The sequence below is a fragment of the Pelodiscus sinensis genome, chromosome 20 (assembly GCF_052426305.1).
Source record: "Pelodiscus sinensis isolate ZL-2025 chromosome 20, ASM5242630v1, whole genome shotgun sequence".
Lineage (NCBI taxonomy): Eukaryota > Metazoa > Chordata > Testudines > Trionychidae > Pelodiscus > Pelodiscus sinensis.
The window spans coordinates 9,546,990-9,569,205 of NC_143071.1; the positions used below are offsets into that span (position 1 = coordinate 9,546,990).

Here is a 22,216-nt window from a genome sequence, read left to right on the forward strand (position 1 = left end):
CTGTTGAAAATTGTTTTCAGGAGCTAGTTCTGCTCCTGTTGAAATAAAAGGCAGAACTCCTCCTCACAGGGACAACAACAGACTTTTAATTTGCAATTCTCCATGAAAGACAGTGGTGCCAGAGAACAGAGTCTCTACTCTCAGAGTACGTCTCGACTGCGAGGCTCTTTTCCCCATACTTTTGTTGGAAGAGGCTTTTCTGAAATTTGGCCTCTCTAGACTGGGCCAAATTTCAGAGAAAACCCCTCTTTCATAACCGCCCTTCTTCCTTCTGAAACGAGGAATACAGGGGCTTCTGAAAGAGCACGTTTGCTCTTCCGCAAAAAAAAGCAGAAGAGCAAACACATTCCTTGGACACAACAGAGTTTTTTCAGAATACCCGAAACCCCCCCCCCCCCCCCCCGCAGTCTACCCATACCCTCAGTACTGCACAGTAATGTAATTCCTCTTGTGCACCATGTCTCAGAAACGGATATCAGTGGATCATGGTAGGCAGTCTTTGAAATCATATTATAGCAGTTAGTAAACATGTATTAAACACCAGCCCTGCTATTTAGCACTTGAGTATAAGAGACACAGTGTAGCACTTAATTGCTAGTAATGAAAGCACCTCAGTTGGTGTATCAACAACCTGGCACACAGATCATTTAAAAATCCATCTTTCAAAATACACTAGAACTCTGTGTCAGATGTCTGATGTGTTTCTTAATGGGATTAGTCCTCCCATCTCAGCTGAAATACAAAAAGACTTTCCCAAGTTAAGAAAAAAATCTATTAAACAATAAAAGTCAAGAAAGAGCTGTTGGTTCTTAACTATTCTCTTATGCTCCAAAATGCACAATACAGAGACAGAAGAATATGGTGGAAACTAAAGTGAAATAAGAATGAATCTGCCAGTTGTGCAAGACATTCTTTGAAACTCAGAGCAGAATCATGAATCTTGCACAGAAAATTCCAGGTATGGGGTTAATAGAAAAAAATATTTTAATCCAAGAAAATCAATGACTTTTTAATCTGCTTTAGGGAATTTCTGGTGCTGGTAGGAAGTGCTGGACTGATTTAAAAAAAACCTTGAATAATAAAATCCTGAGTTCATTCATAGACCAAATTGACTGTCCAGAATGGCCGATGACTGACCAGCAAGGACCACCTCTAGCTGAAAGAATGGAGGCCAGTTATCAAGGCCCATAGTGCTTGGGTCCTAAAGAGTCTAATAAGAATGTCACTGTGGTGGTGGTATTGTAATAATATAGATATTTATCCACTAGAAACTGGGCAGAAACCACCAGACCATCATGAGGCCATTGGACATCTCATGGTCACAACTGATCATGGGTTATTATTTCCTGCTAATATGTGTTAGTGTTTGTATAATTTTTTACTGGTCTGCCATTCCTGGCACCTCTACTATCACATTGATCTTGCCTGGTTTAAAAGTGGTGCCTTGTATAGTTCTCGACTTATAAACAAAACTCTTGTGAGTTTCTTCCAAATACTGCTTGTCCTTTGATGTGTGGCTGAGAAGAAAATAATCAGTTGTCTTGGTGCCATGATGGCTTGGATGCAGGTAGTAATTTAGAGGCCTGCTGCTATAAATTTGCATAACTTTTTTAACTTCAGTGGAGCTACCTTGATCTACAAAAGCTGAGGACTCTATAGCTACATATCCTTAAAGAGGTATGCCAATGGTTTCCAAAGAAGTCTCTTTCACCAACATCTCATGACTCCATGCCCCTCCAGAAACTTCTAGCTTTCTATAACACTGAGGCCTTTAGTGTGAGGCATGTCACCTCCTCCTATGGTGAAAACCCATGTGAGGTTTTTAAGGTTCCTGTGATGTAATTCGCCTACATCACAATGAGGATGCAGCCACATGACTGATTTTGGTAAAGTACTTTGCGGTCACTTGGATACACGACACTATGGATATATCATTATTATTTAGTGATGCATTCATTAGGAGTAGCGTTTATTATTATTATTCTTGCAGCTCTGAATGCAATGATTCCCTCCATCTCCCACTCACTACCTTTAAATTGCAATTTTTCCTGGATATCCATTTGACATTTGGCTTGAGGATACTCATGCATTATATATGGCTAATATATTTGCTCCTGTTTTTGTTTTGCAGTACAGAATTGGACAGCTGTACATGATCAGTAAGCATAGCCACGAGCAGAGTGATCGAGGGGAGGGCGTGGAAGTCGTGCAGAACGAACCCTATGAAGATCCACATCACGGCAATGGTCAGCTCACAGAAAAACGGGTCTATCTCAACAGGCAAGTATTATGCAGCTGTTTCCCTGAACACCATGCTGCTGTCACTTCCCGTCATGCACAGTGTTGAAGATTTGCAGGGCATGAACTCTCTCTCAGGAAATAGCTTTTGGGTTTCAAATGAAATGTGTTCCATTGAATACAGGCCAGTCACTGGCGACTTCAAGGAAAGGGACAATAGAAGAGCTCCTTCACTTGAAACAGAGACTTTTTTTAAATTTTAGAGTACATTTTCCATGGCAAAGAATTATGACCTAAAGGCAAGATTATGTTGAAAAGCAGCACATTTCTCTGTTTTCTTTCACACTTTCCCATTTTTTAAATAGGTACAACAGAAAGGGGTATCTATATATACAGAAATCCAGGATGCCAGAGCGACTGAGGGTCACTAGGTCTAGGTTCTACTTCTGACTCTTTCCTTACCCATACGCAGAATATGCAGTTACATAGGGCACCCAAAAATGTGGAGCACCGCTGAGTCTTAATGTCCACCCAGCTGTATCTTCCTATCCCTGTTCTGTGGTTTTGCTTCCTCCAGAGGACCTAGTTACTTAAAAGTGAAAAAGCCGGCCAGACTTATTAACAGAACGCACTGACCCTGTGAAAGGGTCATGTGAGCAGTAATGAAGCCATTTAACAGACATTTGCCAGCTCCAGGTATTAGCTGTCAGTTTCTGAATTTACTGTTTGTCAACAGGGCATTAATTTAAAAATTGTTATAAAAATATTTCATTCGTGCGCTGCTGCAGATTATAAAACTACGTCTCTAAAAAAGTCATCGTCCCTCTGGCTGCCATCAGGCATCGGGGCAACAGTTCAATTGTCCTGCGTAGGGCCACACAAATCCTAAGGATGGCCCTGCCCTATCCCATGCTTGTTGTGTGATCTTACACAAGTCTGGGAGGATCTGATTTCCTGAAGCACAGAGCACCAATAACTCCCACTGATTTTAATTGAGGTTGCGGATGTCCTTAATCACTGTGGGCTTCCCATAAAAAAAAATGAAAATGATGGTTCTTCACTCCTGCACAGAGCTGTTTGAAGATTAATTCCATTACTGTTTGCAATATGCTGTGATGTCCGTGATGGCAAGGGCTATACAAGTGCAAAAAAATTTAACATGCTAAAGTTCTTCTTTAAAGGAAAGTTGTTTTCTTTTCAAATTCTAGTTCAAAGGTAGATTTATACCCTCCTCCCACCCCAAATCATCATATTCAGCTAAAATCAAATAGGTGCATTCAAATTAATCCTGCCTGAAATGACACAGAGGTCAAGCAAGTCTCTGTTGAACAACAGTAACATTCAAAACGTCACTCTGGTCCCACACTTAGCCGAGAATTGCTGAGGGTAGCAGTGAGCCCTTGGGATGCTGATACAGCAAGATAGAGCACGACTTCCTACGAAATGCACAAGGCCAGCGACCCACTTTGGTAACAAAAGATTTGGCTCAGTGAAGTGAGCTGACATTATGAATGACCACTAGAATTGAGCCTCAGTGACCTTCTGCAGCACAGTGACAGGCTTAAAGCCATGGTGAGAAAAATTGCTTTTTTTTTCCCGACAGCCCCATCAGTTCCTAAAGCCAAATATGTGTCTTTTCTGCAGCTAAAATTAAAGAGTTAGGGGGTCAGTGCTTCCACACTGAGTTAAAGGCCAGTGTTAATTTCAAAACCTATATATTTCTGTTGTATGAAATATATTCCTTAATCTGCTGCAGTTTTTTATTACTACTGATCTAATTGAATGTTGCTGCTTTTCCAATTCTTCTCTGTTCCCTTAGGCCCATTTCCTTTATTAAGCTTTTCTGCACGGTGATCCTTAGACACAGATATAGCAATATTGTGGCAATTACACCATTGCATGTTCCTCTGGAATCCTGACAGATCTGACCTTTCCCCAGCCTAACAACGAAATTACCAGCAATATTACACACTTACAAAAAATAGTGCTTATGAAAAAAGTCTGTTGATGGTCTTATTCACCACTGAGAACAGTGGTTCTCAAAGTGGGGTCCGCGGACCACTAGTGGTCCGTGGCTACCTCCCAGGTGGTCCGTGGCTCCAGCTCGGCCTCCCCCCAGTGCCCTGTGCAACATGCAACGTGGCAGGTTCTCTTGCGGGCTTGTCCATGTCCCTGCGCCTCAGGTGAGGCTTCCCACCCCACCTCCTTCTTTGTGCTTGCAGTCTGCAGATGAGGTAGCCTTGAGCCTCTTGTCACCCCCACCCTTGAGCTCCCCCCCCCCCACCCCTCCAGTCTCCATGTCGCTGGGAGTCGGCCCAGAGGCAGGATTCTCAAGCGAGGAGCTGCTGACTCTGCATTTCCCCCCTGCACCCCGCCTGCCACGACGGGGACCTGCCCATTCTCTGTTCACGCTGCAAGGTGCGCCCCGCTCTGACCTGGCCACCCGTCTGTTGGGCTGCACACTGCAGGAAGGTGTGGCCCAGCCTGGGGAGGGGGCGCTGCACTCCGGGACCCTCGTGTTCACACGGCACCACTTTGCTGTACACAAGGAGGAGGAGGGTGGGAACCGCCACCCGGCTTGGTGAGGGGTCTCAGTACTGTCCGTAGCTCCTGGGGAAGGCCAGGGCCCGGGCTGTGGGGAGGGGGCATGCCCACAGGGGAATTCAGAGGGCTTGTCCATGTCCCTCTGACAGAACCAGCAGCCACCTCGGCATCCTGCCATAGCTTCCTCCCTCTCCAGACCCTGCTTGTTTGGCTGCAGCCGAGTGAAAGGGCATGCAGCATGGCAGCGACTGTGTTTGATCTGGTGAGCTCCCAGTCCAGGGTATTCAAAGCTGCAATTAGTAAAGCGTTCATGGGTGAGAGTGCTCAGTGGCAAGAGCGCAGCTCTAAATGAAACCTGAAAGGTGGTTCCAGTGAGAGGCAGCAGTTCTTGGGGGCTGGCCGGAGAAGACTCAGATGATCACACAGTTCAGCATGTGAAAAAAGGGAGGGAGACAATGGAGAAATTGGAGACCGTGGTCCAGAAGGAGGTAACTTGTTTTTAAAGGCATCTCCGAGGCATGTCCACAAGACAGCTTGAAAACATTTATTCTGCTAATCAGGCAGCAGGCTTGTGCGTGGAGGCTTCATACAAACTTCTCTGAAAATAATTCTGATTTTTCAATGAGCTTTCTTCATCCCTCCCCCCCACTCCCGCCCATGCACACCCTCTGAGTGGGAAGACGAGCTAGTGCTGCAGCCTCGTGGTTGCGTGGGCTTTCTGCTGCGTGGGGGAGGGGGAGGCTCAGCTCCCTCCCTCCCCCCACCCTGTTGGGGGAATGGCAGTGCAGTGACTCATGAGGCTTTCCCCACTTCAAGGGAGCACAAAGCCAGGTAAGTATCCCCCCTCATGCCCAGACCCCTGCACCCCAGTCACTCTCAGTCCTCTCCCTCCACCCAAGACCACACACCCCCAGCTTGCTTTGACACCCTCCCTTGCTCCTGCACTCCCCAACCTGTCTAGACACCCTCTCTCCTGGCCAGAAACTCTACCCTCAGCCTGCTCCTGCATCCTCCCTCCTCAGCCCTTCGTGCACCCTCTCTTTCTCCTGCACCCTCCCTCTTGGCCAGACACCCTACCCCCAGGCTGCTCCTGCACTCTTCCTTGATCCTGCACCCTCACCCCTGGCCAGATATTTACCCCCTACCCTGCTCCTGCTCCTTCACCCTGGCCAGACACCTTACTCCCAGTCTGCTTCTGCACCCCACCTCCCACCCAGACCTCACTACTCTCCCCCTTCTGCACCCCACCTTCCTCCCAGATCCTGCACCGCCATCTGTATCCCACTCACTGGCAACCCTGTCCCACACACTGAACCCCTCATTTTGGTTCCCACCCCAGAGCCTAGGGGGTTCCATAAAATCCACTAGCTCCAAAACCCCATAAAAGTAAATCTGGCCTGTGGGAAGCCCTGAACCTCAGTCCTCCCTGTCTCTTCCCCTCACCTAGTGGGGCTGGAGCGCCAGAGGAGTGTGGTGTCTCATTTGGGGACCAATTCAGTGAGGGTTGGGGGTTTGGGCAGGAGTTTTTTTGCTGCTTACTTGTGGGTCCCCAACTGATTTTCTGTGGGTCAGTGGCCCCCGACCCAAAAAAGGTCTCTACGCCTGCCATAAATAAAGAAAACATTGAAACCTTTTGTGTTGAACATAAATTAATATTTTACTTTATTTAAAATGAAGTTTGATAAACTAACATGAGAAAGTTAAAATGATCAATCTGCTTAATCATTGAAATTAAACCATTCTCCCTAGCTGCAGCACTAGCAAAATGGCTTGGGTGTAGTTATGTAATTAACGGTGAGTTTCCATTAGCACAGGGGAGTCCAAACTTTTTTCAAAAAGGGCCAGATTTGATGAAGTGAACATGCGTGAGGGCCGACCATTTTGCCTGACATTCTTTGAACCATTAAAATTAAATGCAAATTAACTATTTTATGCAAAGTTTATTGCAAACAGCATACTTTTCATTTCGTCACATGGATGACAAATCTAAACAGGTGTTAAATCACTCTGCCTTTCATATCTGAAGGCCAGATGAAAAAAAAATCCAGGAAGCTGAAATATATGTCAGGAACATTGTAAAGTACATTACATATTATTGGTAATAAAGGTTGTCTGTCAACTTTTAAGTTAAAAAAATATGAACAGGAACATAACACCAAGTATACATGTTGTGTCCAAATATATTTATAACTGATTTAGACCAACTGACATTAACTGAGATTTTACAATGTATTCATCTCAATACATATGGATTCGTTGGGGGCCATAAAAGATAGATATTGCCAAATTACCTGTGGGGCCGTATTAAACCAGAACACGGGCCGCAATTGGCCCGCGGGACGGACTTTGGACATGCCTGCATTAGCAACTGGTGGTCCATGGAAAAATTTACATTGAGCCAGTTCATCCAGGGGCCAAAAAGTTTGAGAACCACTGACTTAGAAGCTTACTGTCACTGAATTAGGGATGTAAAGGGTTAACCGGCTAACCATTTACCAACTAAGCCTCACCCTGATTAGGCAATGCTTTTGGGTAACTGGTTAACCGGTGGGCTGCTCCAGCCCATCCAGGCCCACCATGCTCCAGGCAGGGGCTGCTCCAAGGTTCACCAGCTGAACTAGCAAAAACGAGTGGTCCTGTGGCGCCTTAGAGACTAACCAAAATATATAGAATCTTTAGTTTTCATGGGCAAAACCCACTTCATCGGGTGAATTGGAGTGGAAATAACAGAAACTAAGAAATATATATAGAAAACAACAGAAGTACTGGTCAACTGTAAGACCCATATTAATGACGCTAATTACCGTATACATGTGAACATAAGTCCGTTCATTTATAAGCCGACCCCCCAAACTTACAGAGAAAAAATGGTAAAAAGTCACTGACCCATTTATAAGCCAACTCCAGAGTACAAACTGATAATCCCAGGTTGTCAGCTCAAGGACTTGCAGGCTGCAGGCAAAGAGCCTCTCATCTCCCATTGGCTACTGTTTGCTGTTCTCAGCCAATGGAAGCTGAGGGGCTCCATGCTGGCAGCCAGCAAGTCCTTCAGCCCAAGCCATGGGAAGAATCTGTTCATAAGCTGACCTCCACTCTTCACAGTGGAATTTTTTTCCAAAAAAAGTCAGCTTATGAACGAGTTATATACAGTAAGTAGGCTGGATGTGTCCCATTCATAGCTGCTGATGTGAAATGCGAATGCTAAAGGCATGAGAAATTGCCTTTGTAGTGCGTTAACCAATTAATATCTTTATTTAAGCCCAGGGAGACCGTGTCAAATATGCAAATGAACTCCAGTTCTGCAGTCGCTCTGTTAAGCCTAGTATTTAGCTGGTTCACGTTTTAAACAATAATTAAACATCCCTGCCCTGAATAGGAGATCTGTGGTGGCACAAATGTGCTTAGCATGCACCCATGTGCAAAATATTGCATACAAACATAACCAGGTTTGAAAAATGGTCCTGAAGATTCATATCAAATAAAGTCCAGTGCCTTTGTGGTTAGCTGGATCTCAGGCCCATGTAAGGTGTTTACTTCCATCTGGGAAGGAGAAATGGTGGGGACAGATCGCTGCGCCTGCATGCAGACTCTGACCATTTCAGGTTAGTTTTCCATTCTGTTTCCTTCCCTTTTCCCTGGTGAGAGCCATATTTTCATGAGGCGGTGAAAGAGCATTCTCTTTGGGTGTGTCTAGACTACAGAGATTTGTCGACAAAAGTGGACTTTTGTCGACAAAACTAAACCAGCGTCTAAACTACCGCTGAGTTCTGTCAACATAACATCGACAGAACACAGCAGTTTTGTCGATGGTGGTAAACCTCATTTTACGAGGCATAACGCCTTTTGCCGAGAGAGTTCTGTCGACAGAAGGTGTTATTGCATCTAGGGTTGTATCTAGACTACAGGGTTTTGTCGACAAAGCAGCTTGCTTTGTCAACAGAACTGAATGTAGTCTAGACGCTCTTTGTCGACAGTATTTGTCGACAAAATTTCTGTCAACAAAAGCCTGTAGTCTAGACGTACCCTTTGAGAGGTCTTTTTCTGTCACAGAAAGTATTGTCTCTGATCCACTCCAGCAAAATGATTCCAACGCCTTCCTTGACCAATAAAGGAAAGTGCCCTCGAGGGAGTGTCAGTGTCTTACTAAAATGCTGCCTGATGGCCAGTGATGATCTGTTGGTGTGACTGTTCTGCTTCTGCGGTCCATAAATACTTTAATTTGCAGTTTCCATTATAATGGGGAGGGGGAAAAAGCGTGGCCATAAATGCCAGTATATAGATGAGTTATATTCATAAAGGATGGTGCTCTGTGGGCAAGCCATCAATACTGTGACTCACAGATATAGAACTGGGGAAAATTTATGCATTGCTCAGAAACATCATCCAGGCTCACCGATATGAGGGACAAAAGAGGCAACTGGCCTCGGGTCCGGTGATTCAAAAGGGCCTAGGGTTCTTGGCCACTGCCACTGTGGCAGTGGTGGCAGCCAGAACTGTGGGCCCATTAAATCACCATGGGTATGTCTACACTAGCCCCCTAGTTCAAACTAGGGAGGCTAATGTAGGCATTCGAAGTTGCAAATGAAGCCTGGGATTTAAATATCCCGGGCTTTATTTGCATCTTCCCGTCCGGGCACCATTTTTAAATCCCCTTAGTCCAACCTAACTCCCCGCAGCTACACGCGGCAGGCAAATGTTAACTCAAACTACATCCTTAGTTCAAGTTAACTGTTACACCTCATTCCACAAGGTGTAACAGATACACTTGAAAGAGAATCCTCTGAACTGTCATTCATGCTCAAATTCGACACTTTACAATTAAGTTTGAATAAAGACTCTAATTACCTTACCCATTACAAAGATAGCTTCTCCAATTATCACCTCTAATATCATTAGCTCACAAACATTTACCTCCTCCTCCCCCCATCTCCCTTCTGTTCTGAAATTTGATTTGTCCTTTTCATGTGTTCATTTTTTTTTAATTGTATCCTTTGATATATATGGTTGTGACAATTTTGTTCCACTATTTGATCTAAGGAAGTGGGTCTGGCCCACGAAAGCTCATCACCTAATAAACCATCTTGTTAGTCTTTAAAGTGCTACATAGTCCTGTTTTTTGTTTTGGCAAAGACTGTGTAACATCACCATCTCCCTGAAAGGCGGAGCAGAAATCCAGAGTCCTCACAAGGGTGGCGATCTGGAGGAAATGTGTGAGAACTACAGCAGAGATTGGGGAAGTTCACCGTGACCTCGGGTCGTGGGTTAGTTGGGCGATGGAGCCCTATGGTCCAAGAGTGGAGTACCAGCATTAGCGTCTGCATCCCAGGAGTGTTCCTGAAAATCCAGACATAGAGGCTGTGTCTGAACATTGGTCAGACTCAATAAGCTTTAAAACTCCTGAAAAATTAAAAGTTTGGCTTCAGAATAGCAGCCTAGTGAGAGCCCACAAATGGGTCCTCAGCTAGGGCTGTAACATCAGTGTCTTAAATCAAACTTATTGAATTTAAATAGAGCTACCACTATAAACAGTGCTGTTACAAGGTGGACAGGGTCTGGAGCTAAGTCAATCCTGATTACTAAAGAGGCACATCTGGGTTGGTTCAGGTAATTCTCTATAAAAGATAGCAGAGAAAAGGGAAGTGAAGGAAATTGCAGGAAGTAAGGACTTCTACAGGGAAGATCCTGATGCCAAAGAGTTTAGAAGCCAGAGCTAGAAGACTGAGGAACTAGCCAGGTAGGGCCTGGGAATGGGCCACCAAAGCAAAAAAAGCCCCAACCAGGAAGGCCTGGAAGTAGTGTGAGTTGGAAACTGTTGAGAGTGAGCAGGTGCAGCAGGAAGACATGGGGCATGAGACGACAGGCAGAAAAAGCTGGGAGTGGCCTGACAAGAGGTTAAAACCAATGGCCTGTGTTTTGACACCTTGAGTTTTATTGATGTGAATCAACTCAGATCTCCAAGAATGGTGGTGTACGGACAAGAAAATAAATCAGAGGGCTTGTTTTAATAATCCCTGTGCGGAAGAAATTGTTAGCAGAGTGCTGCAGAGGCACCTCTGTCTATAAGGGGGATGCATGGAATGTTGACCTCACTACATGCGCAATGTATTAAAGTCTCACAACTTCACATCAAAAGATGAATCGATCTGACTAAACAGAATTGTGAAAGTACAGGCGATCACAATCAAATAACTGCAAAATGCCAGCTTTTTGGGAAATGCAAGAAATAAAAGGTCAATATGAACTGAAGATACAAAAGAAGGCTAGAGAAGCGTGTGGTATTCCTTTATCTCTGGTACCTAAAATGAAGCCAATTTATTTGAGCAGAATTTTTATGAAAAGTAAAGGGAAACCTGTTAAATTAGTTCCCTCATAACTGTCAGACATCAAATTTAGCATTTGATGTAGCAGCTAATTTTTCAAAGAACAAATTAACTGGTTATGGAAGTTTCAGGGGAAAAGAGCCCCTATTTAATGCTGAAGAATTAAAATTAACATTTAAGCAGAATAATTTACAGCTGCACTACAGGCAGCCGAATCCAAAGGACTCAATCCAACTTTCCATTAAAATCAATGGGATGTTGTGCCATTGACTTCAATGGCAGTTGGGTCAGGACTAAAACAAGACATTCATAATAGCAGTGATTATGTGTCATACTTCGTTTTCCATTGTATATAAAACAACCTGTGGAGACGGCTAAGCCTTTGGCACAGGAAGTCACTTTTATCATACCGATATATTCCAGATATTGGAACAAGAGGAAAGTTCACTTACATTTAGAATCCCATAACTCAGTTCCTTGGGCCAACAACAAGTCCCATGTTTCCTTCCAAGTGAAGCTGAGAGAAATGCCACTAGACTCACGCCATCGGGTCTAAAAGGAGAGGGAGATGAAGTGGCTCTTGGTTGAGGATTTATTTTTATGCTGAATCTGTGAAGGCCCAAATGTAGAAGAAAACCAGTTAAGGGTCCTATACTTGCAGCCTTTTCTCCTACTGGGGGCAACTTAATCTGGTACATAAATTCCCCCTGACTGTGCATCAGACCAGAGTTCACTCAAGAACACAGTTGTAGAGCTACTTTAAAAATATATAGGCTCCCCCTTAACTTCATTCCCAGGCGCTCCTCAGTGGTCTACTGGCAAAATCTAAATAAACACAGGGAACATTTTGTAAGTAAGTTATAAAACCCAACCAAAGGGGGCTTCCTGGAGTTTCTTCCTCCCTGATATTCCTGCTTGGGTTCCAGAGGCTTTCAAGACATCTGGCAGTCAAGTTCAAACAGATTTCTTCCTCTTTCCAGGAGAAACTGGTAACAACCCCATCCACAGTCCATCCTGTTCTGGGGTAAGGAGGATGGCTAGCAGGACCTGTTGAGAACACCTATAAATCCTAGCAGTCCACAGCCTGCGCTTCCTAGGATTTCTTTTGTCTGAGAGAAAGGTGGAGAAAGCGCCTTGTGCCTCAAAGCTCTGTCCCAAGCCCCACAGAAATAGCAGCTTGCTTTCTCCCAGGAATCATTGCCCGGTGTAGCTGTGTCTTTGGTTCTTGGAGTCTGTGTTTGCAAAAAGAACCAAATAAATCCAACCCTGAAACTAGAACGGGATACCGCAGTGATATCTCTCCTAGTCTAAAAGGGCCTCTTTGGGTATGTCTACACTACAAGGGTATTTCAAAATAAGGTATTTTGGAATAATAACACCCAAAATAACTATTTCAAAATAGCACATCCACACTACAGCCTCAAAATGAGTCTGAGGCAGGCTTCCGTAATAAGGATGTGCTACCTCAGTTTAGAGCCCCAGGAAGCACTGGGGAGTAATTACTTTGAATGGCCCTGGGGAGGAGCTATTTTGAAATAGAAGCAGTGGAGCATCCACACTACACCTATTTCAAAATAGCAATTTCAAAATAGGTGTGATTCCTCGTGAAATGAGGGTTGATTATTCTGGAATAAGAAGCTTGTTATTTCATAATAATTTTGACATAACGGGCTTGCTGTGCGGACGCTCACCTTGTTATTTCGAAATAACGTTGTAGGGTAGATGTGCCCTTACAGACTCCCAGCACTGGCTCTGATTAAAAGAGACAGTTCCTTATGGACAAATCTCATAGTTGCTGAAAGGCCCTGAGACAGTGGAATCAGTATGGTTGTAGGGCAGGGGTCTCAAACTCACAGCCTGCAGGCCATCTTACAGCCTGAGCAGGTCCACAATCCAGCCCGTGCACAGCTGCCAGCATGTGAGTCCCTGTGGCCCTGGGGGGGGATTGTCCGTCTCCTTTCCTAAGTCCAGCCCCTGCTCTGCTCCATCCTACCTCTTCCCACCCCTGCTCTGCCCAGTCCCCGCCATTGCACCCCTTCTCTCACGCCGGCTCGCCAGAGGGATACGGCCTCAGGGATTACCAGGGGGCCTGGTATGGGGCAGCAGCAAGGGCTGGGTCCCTCTGGACTCACTGCAGCAGCATGAGTTGTGGGGGAGCAGAGTGATGCAGCAGCTTCTGCTCTGCTCCTCCGCCCTCTCCCAAGCCAGCCCTGTCACTCCACTTCACTGCTGGAAGCCACTCTAGCCCCACTGTGCAGCTGGTGATGGCGGCGAGGACTCCCAGAGTTGGGGGGGGGGGGCGTTTAAATCACCCTGGGGTAGCAGGCAAGGTATGGGGATGCATAGGGATGAGCCCATGGAGACACACACACACACCCAAGGGAGGGGTGCCCACTGGCCCTAAGGAAAATTGAGTTTGAGTCCCCTGTGGTAGCCTGTGGTGGCTGAGGGAGAAGAGGTGATTTGGGAACACTACACAGTAACACAGGTATCCATTAGCCTCAGCAGTGTGCCCATACCTCCAGGTTCAACAGGGTGCGACTAGTTGCTCTGTTTCCACCGCAAGTCCAACAGCTCTTCCCCAGTCTTGCAAGAGCAGGGACTTTAGAACCGAGAGAGGCTGGACCGCAGAGTGGCTCTCTTAGTACTTTGTGCCTTGTGTGGAGAATCCCTTCTCCACTTCCAGCATCATCCCACATGTTGAGTTTGGTGATTTAAGCATTGTGCAGAGAATAAGAAAATTTAGCCCTTATTGTGCCAGAGCCTTGGACAGAGAGTTCCCTGCCATGATAGGGACTAATATAATTTCTTCCCCTTTGCTGAACAGCAATAAATATTTTATGGAAAAAAAATATTTACTCTGCCAGGAAGGACTGAAATAATTATGTACCAAATGGGATTAGGGTCAAAGGAACAGTCTCATTGGGGATGCTGGAAGGAAAATTCTTAAATTGTTTATCACTGAAAATGTTAATCAGGTGCTTCCGAATCTAGCTTTCACCATAAGAGTTTCAGTCCCTGACTAATTATAACAGGGTCAAATAAAATAATATCAACCATCTCAGCTAAACTCACCTTTCTTTATAAGATGTTTGATAGGAAAACACAAATGTTTCTAGAGCAAAAGTACAGTGGGAGTCAAAAGTCTACAGAGGTGAATGTCACTATTGGCAACAGTCATCAAATAATTAAATTTTAAAAAGGGAAGCTCTTTCCAGCCACAAAGAATAGTGATAGAGATGCAGCTGTGTTAGTCTGGTGAAGCTGAATTGCATTGTTCCTGTGAAAAACAAACATGACTGCCTTGGAGCACAGGAAAACCTGTTACCTAAGCAAGCCTCTTTCTCATTAGAAACTTCAAATCTTGTAGGTTTGCTTCAGTAAAGTCTTGTGGAAACTTTTAAACTTAGAGAGCAGGTACTAAAGCAGCAAGACAAATAATTTCCTTGACTGGGCTGTTTAATCCCCATTTTGCCTTCTGTGTTGCAAGCAATTTAAATTTAGCCTGGCAAAAACTGAATTCCTGTTCTTTGTGCCCAAACCCTCCCATCTCCCTCCTTCATACCTTAGCTCCACTGTACGCGGAGGGAATGTGCTTTTCAAATCAGAAGGCTGAGTGCCTCTTGCAATTCTTCCATCATTTTGGAAAGCTTTGACTCTTTGCGTAATGGTCTCTATGTGTATTCCACATGCAAGATGCACATCTGTTCATGTGCCCAAGTCTGCAGTTTTCTGCAGGCAGTGCCCACTAGCCTGCACACATGCCGTAGCTTTCCTTGTGCTCCAAACTGAGAGCATAAAAGGTGGTATAGGCAAATACCTCTCCATTTCCTTCTTACTACACATGCCCCGCGTCAGACTCTTCAGGGTCCTCAGCTCCCTTTCACTGTGTCACTGACGTAAGGCAGGGGTGGGGAGCCTTTTTTGGGTTGGGGGCCGATGACCCACAGAAAAATCAGTCAGGGGTCACACAAAAGTGAGAAGCAAAAAATCCCCCCAAAACCACATCCAAAAATTGACCCCAGCCTGGTAGTGATAGTGCCTAATTGGGGCTGTCATTTTGACATGTGGGTATTCAAAAGCAATTACTTAGCTGTGAGGTGTTGGGGTCTTTTCATAATGTGCTTGTAGAATACCGAGGCTATGACTACACTGCCATTTTTTTCCGCAGAAGACATGCAAACCGTGCTCTCATTTGCATATCTTCTGCCAATCCTTTTTGCGGAAGAGGTTTTACCGCTAAAAAACCCCACGTAGACGGGGCCATTTATTGGAGAAAAAACCCTTTTTTGCAAGATCTTGTAAACCTCATCTTTTGAGGAATAAGGAATCTTGTAAAAAAGGTTTTTTTTCCAACAATTGGCCCCGTCTACATGGGGCTTTTTAGCGGCAAAACCTCTTCCATAAAAAGGATCGGCAGACGATATGCAAATGAGAGCACAATTTGCATATCTTCTGCCAAAAAAAGGCAGTGTAGACATAGCCTACTGAGTTCTTAAGTATTATGATAATATAGATAATAACAACTGAATACTGCACTGGCTTCTGCCTGCTATAAGCCCCCAGAAGTCATCTGTGTTGTTACTGTATCAGAGGTATTTCTGCATGTCTGATCTCAGTTTCTGTGGGGCGATTTTCTTGACCACAAAAAATCATGTCCTCTCTCTCATTATCTAAGGGTTTTCTTAGTCAAGCAGGATAGTAACTAGTGTATTAGAAAACTGGCTGGCAGACTGAACCCTGGACTGGAAGTCAAAGGTTCTCCATCTAAATCTGGCTCTTTATCATTCTGGATCAGCCTCTTCATTTGAAAAATTTGAATATAAAACTCTTTAAAATTGCCACATAGTATTATTAGCATACAGAAAATACTATCTCATAATCAGGATTTGGGGTTAATGGAGTACAAGAGTTTATGCATCAGTAGAGAATACAAAGGAAGAAACTGCCTAGGGAGATGTAACAATCAGACTGACTAGGCCTGTTTATTATCCTTGCTGAGTACCCTTAGTAAAGGCTGTCTCCTTGTGCTAAGAATTCTATAAAGTACACATTGTGTGTTATGACCTGTGCTGAGTCTTCACATGACCAATGCTGTGAATCCACATACCCTACTTTAAATCTTCTTAGCTTGAAAAGTGTGAAGGGGAATTCTCGCAAGTCAAAAAATAGTCTAATTTGGGATTTCCTTTCTTTGCAGCAAACTACCTAGCTGGGCCAGAGCAGTTGTTCCCAAAATATTTTACATTACAGAGAAGGCTTGGAATTATTACCCTTATACAATCACAGGTAAGTACTCAAAGCAAACTGAAAACATTGGAAGTTTATTGTGGATAATTTTGTTTATCTTTAAAGGCCACGTGTCATATACCTAGAGGCAGACGTTAAAATATTTGAACAATTCCTATATTACCACTACATATTTTTACTTCCCATCATTTGCTGTTACCAAGAAATATGAGTAATATGCAGAAACTATAGATGGGTAAAGATTTTAAACATTATACTGTGCTACTGTCTCCCCCTTTATGTTTCTGCATTAGACCTTTAGATACTATATGTTAAATGTCATGCTGACTTGTAACCCATGCTATCCCTTAGACTCCACTGGGATTTCACAGTGAAGTGTAAGTCATTCAACCCAATGATTTTGATTATTAATATACTTTTGAATTTATTGAACATAATTTGCATCATTATTTTATTCTACTTTTGTTTTCTCTCTTGCCTTCTCTTACCAATGGACAAACTGGGAGCAGAATACACGGTAAGTTTTTCTTACTGTTTATTTCTTTAATTCTGAAAATAAAATCACTTTGCAAAATTCAGATGTAGAATCCAAAGCTGGTGGCCTCTTTACTGTCATAGTGAGCAGATTTGATACTAGAACTGTATTTTATTTGATTCTAGAACTTTACTTGAATTGTTCAAGCATGCTGAAGCTAACTTGAAGTGTTTTATGGAGTTCTTATAAATTATTTAATTTATTTTGGTAACTTGGTAATGACTGGATATATTTCACTAGTGAGTAGCAATCACAGAGTGTTTTTTAAATTCCTGGTCCTTACTTGCAGACAAGAGACAGATTTTATTTTATTTATTTTATAACACTTACAAAGCGCTCATCTCTGAGTACAACATCTGCAAAACTGCCCTCCGTAGACAAAATTAAACAAAAACTGGGCCCAGTGTCCAGAAAAACCAGCTATTCTCTCAAACAGAGCTGGGCAAAAAAATGGGCACATAAAGAGAAACCCAAAATGTTTACAGAGGTACTTGCCGGCATAGAAAACCCAGTAGTTGAGTCTTGGAGCAAGAAACATGGGTGGACATCCTCAGTGCTGCCCTGAGTTAGACTGAATGTCAGAGGAAAGATCAAGGATAACCCATGGCCACTGAAGGACTGGCCCCCTTAAAAGGGAATGGGATCCAGTACACTTGCTATGCAACAGGGCAGGGAGATGGGTGGCTCCTGCACGTCCTTAATCAGTGAGGAGGCCTGTGTGGAGAAGGCCAAACTCCAATCAAGGGGCACTGGAGGGCGAGATGACAGACCCTTAGGGCTTATGACCAGCTTGGGACTGGGGCAAAAGAAAGGAACTTTAAAAGATAAGCTGGATCCTCAGGGAAGAGTGGCAGGGCCCAGCTAAATCTGAGGTGAGACCTATAGGTTAGAGTCTGCTTTGAAAAACTGTGTTCAGGACTTAATAAATTAGACCCTAGAAGGGAGAATATCAGGCCTTGTGTGGACTCTTTTAGGGAGCCTGAGTTCAGAGAAAACTGAGGCAGGCCTTAGCAGAGCTATCAGCAGGTGCTTCAGGCAAACATGGCCTTCTGTGACAGAACAGCATTTAAAATGCTTCTGCCACATTTATCAAATGAGCAGGAGATTAAAGTGGTGAAAGTGGAAAAGAAGAAAGCTGGGGGTAGTTGGCAGGAGGCAGGGAGTGTATTGACCTGGGCGGTCGGGTATTTTCGCCTCCTGTCCGGTAAAAAATATCAGACAATACTGGACACCTAAAATGTCCGGTATTTTCTGGGTTTTTCCCTGCCAGGAGGCAAAAATACCAGACACCTGGCAACCCTACGACACACTCAGTAACTGGGCCCAGCCCCCGGATCCCCTCCCCAGGTCCCCCACCCCTGGGCCCCTGACTCCCTACTTACCTGGTTCCGTAAGTATCTTGCCTTCTGGCTCGATCAAGAAAACAAGATGGCTGCCAGCAAAAAACCTAACGACCTGAAGCAAGGGGAAGCAGTGCCTTCCCTGGGTCTTAGTGCTCAACCTCTCCCCACTTCCTATCCCTATTCTGACTCTGCACGCACTTAAAGGGGCCTTGCTTTTTTAATGCTGTTTTATTTTTTTTGTTTGTTTGCTTAATAACTCTCGGGTTCCTTTTTTTTTTTTTGCTCAATGACTTTGGTCTCTCCCTTTTTTTCCCCCCTCAACAGTATTTTTCCCCTTGGGGGGGGGTGTTAAACCATCTGGGGTGTTAAACCATGAGAACATGTAGGAAGTAGGTAGGGTAGATACAGAAAAGTGTTAGTTAAAACTGAAGGACAAAACGCTACTCACCAAGTTCCCTGACAGATTTTTTTGTTCTCTATTTGTGTCATGCACAATATTCCTCTGGACATAATGGAGTAAAGGCAGAATCAACACTAGTGCTCTGAGGACAGATCATTCATTGTTGTGGATTGTCACAGGTCCATTAACTGCAGCCTGTGACAGTTTATGTCAGCTGAGGATCATCTCTTTGCACTGTGGATTTGGAAACAGAATTTTTCCCTAAATTATATAAGGAAGTTGACATTTGCATCTATTATCTATGCTCTGTTTTACACTCTGAAAACTACCTTAACTGTTCACCTCTTAAAAGTAGAACATTTTAATAGGGGAGAAAACTACCCAGAGAACAGCTATTGGGGATGTGCATACAATAAATTAAATGTGAGCTTTTGGATCAGTCTTTGTAGCAGAGAAAGAGAATTCCTTTCCCATGCAAAAATTTAAACTGTGTTCCTAATAGCAATTGACTAAGGAAGATGTTAGGGAGCCAAGTGAGAAAACAACTGCAGTCAATCACCTAGACCTGTTTACACATGAGTGACTGCATCTGGGGAAAGATAACCTAAAGCAAAGATACTAATGGGAAAGAGACAGTTGGGAATGTTGAAAGAGCCTGCGGGTGATAGCACACAGCAAATTACATCTTAATTTGAAATGCAATGTGGTAAGGCACTCCAAAAAAGTAACACAATATATAAAAGCTAGGTAGTATTATTAGTCAGACAGCAAATCTGAATCATAGACGTCATGGTCTGTCACAGATAAGACATGGATTTTGGTTCTGTAAACCCACATGCAAAAGAGACACTCACCAATTAGAGATTTAGAAGAAGAAGAAAAAGTGATCAGGAGGCTGGAGAAATTGATTTATGAAGAAAGTTTAAAAAGGATTGTAAATGTAAAATTTGGCTAAATAATAACCACAAGTGGATATAACTGTCTGTGGGAGGAGAGAATAATTATTGAGGATGGTGCTGGGAGACACAGTTATGAATATTGAGACAAAATGAAACAAAGAACGTTTCAGGGAGATATCAAAAAAACTGTTTACTGGAACTACTACAAAGTGTCTTCCAAGACAAGTGATGAAAGCCCCTTGTAGATGCTCAGGTGCATTAAACAGGAGTGGAAGACACAGAAAATATTATGAGGTTCTGTTAAAGAATAGTTGCCCATCGCCTACATTATTGTGTCCAATTTAGATAGTCCACTTAAAAATGTATGTCATTAAAGGTGTAATTTTTAAAATTAGTTGTCAAGAGTTTGCTACTAAAGTCATTTTAGACATCTAGATAAGAAGTGATGGAGCACCCTCAACTCTCAAGCTTGAGAATTTTTTAAGGCAAAATATTAAAGACCAAAGCCTGTCCCAAACAACTGGGGAATTGTGTAAGCTTAGTAGGCCTTTGTCTGGCAGAGTGAAAAATGCAGAAAAATCCAAAAAAGATTTGTCTTTTCTGGATTTGTGCAGGTGAATCAAAGAGAATTAAATGAAAAACAACCTTACCCAACTGAGAAACCAAAATGGCTTCTGCAAACATGGGCTACTGTCCCCGTACAAGAATGATGTTAGCCAATAAGGAGCACAGCACAAATTCTCATGTGACCTGTTCTGAGTGAAAGCTCAGATTGGGGAGGACAAGATAGAAGTTTCGAAATAAACCAATAACCAGGTCGCACATACTATATGGATTCAGTCCTGTTCTGTTCAAAATGCACTGAAAATCAGTCTCAGAAAGTTTCTAGGTACCCAGATAGAGGAAAGGGGGGAGATGGGAATAGCAAAATGCTAATGCTAGCAGAATTCAAGCAGGCCTGTTGTGGGTTCAGTGGTGCAGTCCAATCACACTACTAAGGCTGGTTTCAAATACTTCTGCAGTCAGTTTTCACAGTCCCAGCAATATTTAAATACTGGGTCTGCAATTTTAAAACCGTCTGGAAAACTTTTTGACTGCCCCATCATCAAAATGGGAAGCTAAGATAATGTGTTGGATCCTACCAAATTCATGGACCATTTTGGTCAATTTCACAATCATAGGACATTAAAAATGGCAAATTTCATTATTTACGATATTATGTGAAATTTCATGGTGTTGTAATTGTAAGGGTTCTGACCCAAAAAGGAGTCATGTGTGGGTCGCAAGGTTATTGTAGGGGCTGCTTCATGGCTGCAATTTTTGGGAAGTGGTTGGGATTTACTGCCAAGGTGTCATCACAGGTCTCTGGTTCCATTTATGATTATAACCAGAAGGCTGCTTGTGTGTGCATTCAGTGATGTGTGCCGGGTCAACTTGAGCACTTAGTCTCCACAGCAGACTCCAAGAGAGACCCCAAAGACCACAAACCAAATAAGGATTGAAGGTGCCAGGCCAGGTTTATTGTTAAGTGAAGTACAGTAATAGTTGTCAGTAGACTCTACTGAACCACTACACATATGTACCCCGTAACAATGGAATGGCTCAATCAGTGGGAAATTTCCACTGTCCCCTACATCATCCAAAGACTGTCCCTCCAAGACACCACTTTATATACAGGTACAAACAAATCACTCCTCACTGCTGACGTGTCAGGTTGCCACCCTCTGACCTTGTCAGGTTACCGCCCTCTGACTCTACTTAGATACCACCCATCACTCGGTACCTTGTGGTTTGATTAGATCATCTCTATCCACCATGCTGTCATTTTAGACTCTTTCCTGAACCTGGGCCTGTATCTATGAGGAATGGGTACCAAGGTCTTTTTTAATAAGCTAGTGGTACCATCAACTTATGACCAGTACCAATTACTGTTCTGCACCTGGGCCTATTACCAATTAGTGTTTTGCAGTTTCATCCCAGTTTGTGCCAAGTTCTGTGAACAAGGGCTTGCCTCTTGCTCACAGCTTAGCTTTGCTTTATGTTAGCCATGTTTTGTCCATTGTTAGCTAGGCCTCAGGCCTCAGAGCAGACCTGTGCTATATTGGCTTATGTTTTAGGCCTTCATATTACTACAGTGGCAGCCTCTCCTACCCCTCCCCCCAAAACTGGCTCCTGTTCCCCTTCCCCCTCCTCTCCTTGCTGCTTCTGATACAGAGGCAGCAAGGTGGAGGGAAGCGAGTAGTCAAGTACTCAACTTGACTATCTAATAAGCTTAGGCTTATTGGGTAGTCAAGTACTTGACTACTCGCTAACATCCGTAGGTCCGTGACATATTTTGCATGGCTCTGAATTTTGTAGGGCCTTAATAATGTGGGTCATTAAATAGCAGGCTTAAGTGGCATACGATGATCAACCTGCAGAGATCAGAAAAGAATTGTCCTGCCACTGAGTTCAATGAGAATAGAATCCAAATGTAGAAATGTTTATGAAAAACAGTTGCTGAAGAAAAAGTAGGATATAATGATCCTGTGCTGATCTATCACTGTGACCCTATTTTTTCTGTAAAGAGTGATTCACAGAGAATATGATACTTCAGCTGATAAGTGTGAAGGCACCAGAGTGATAGTTGTCAAATGTCCCATTATTGACCTGCTGCTTTTGACTAGTTTTGAGAACAGACTGATTAT

The 22,216-nt window shown here is 43.6% G+C and overlaps 1 protein-coding gene across 1 annotated transcript in view; it reads left to right on the forward strand.

Annotated features, from left to right (window-relative positions):
• Positions 1-22,216, forward strand: part of PITPNC1 (phosphatidylinositol transfer protein cytoplasmic 1) — a 252,454-nt gene that overhangs the window by 113,553 nt on the left and 116,685 nt on the right. Inside the window, exons 2-4 of the mRNA XM_089772023.1 lie at positions 2,132-2,280; positions 16,303-16,391; positions 16,862-16,869. Of these exons, the coding sequence (XP_089628149.1) occupies positions 2,132-2,280; positions 16,303-16,391; positions 16,862-16,869 (246 nt within the window). The remainder of the gene's footprint in view (positions 1-2,131; positions 2,281-16,302; positions 16,392-16,861; positions 16,870-22,216) is intronic.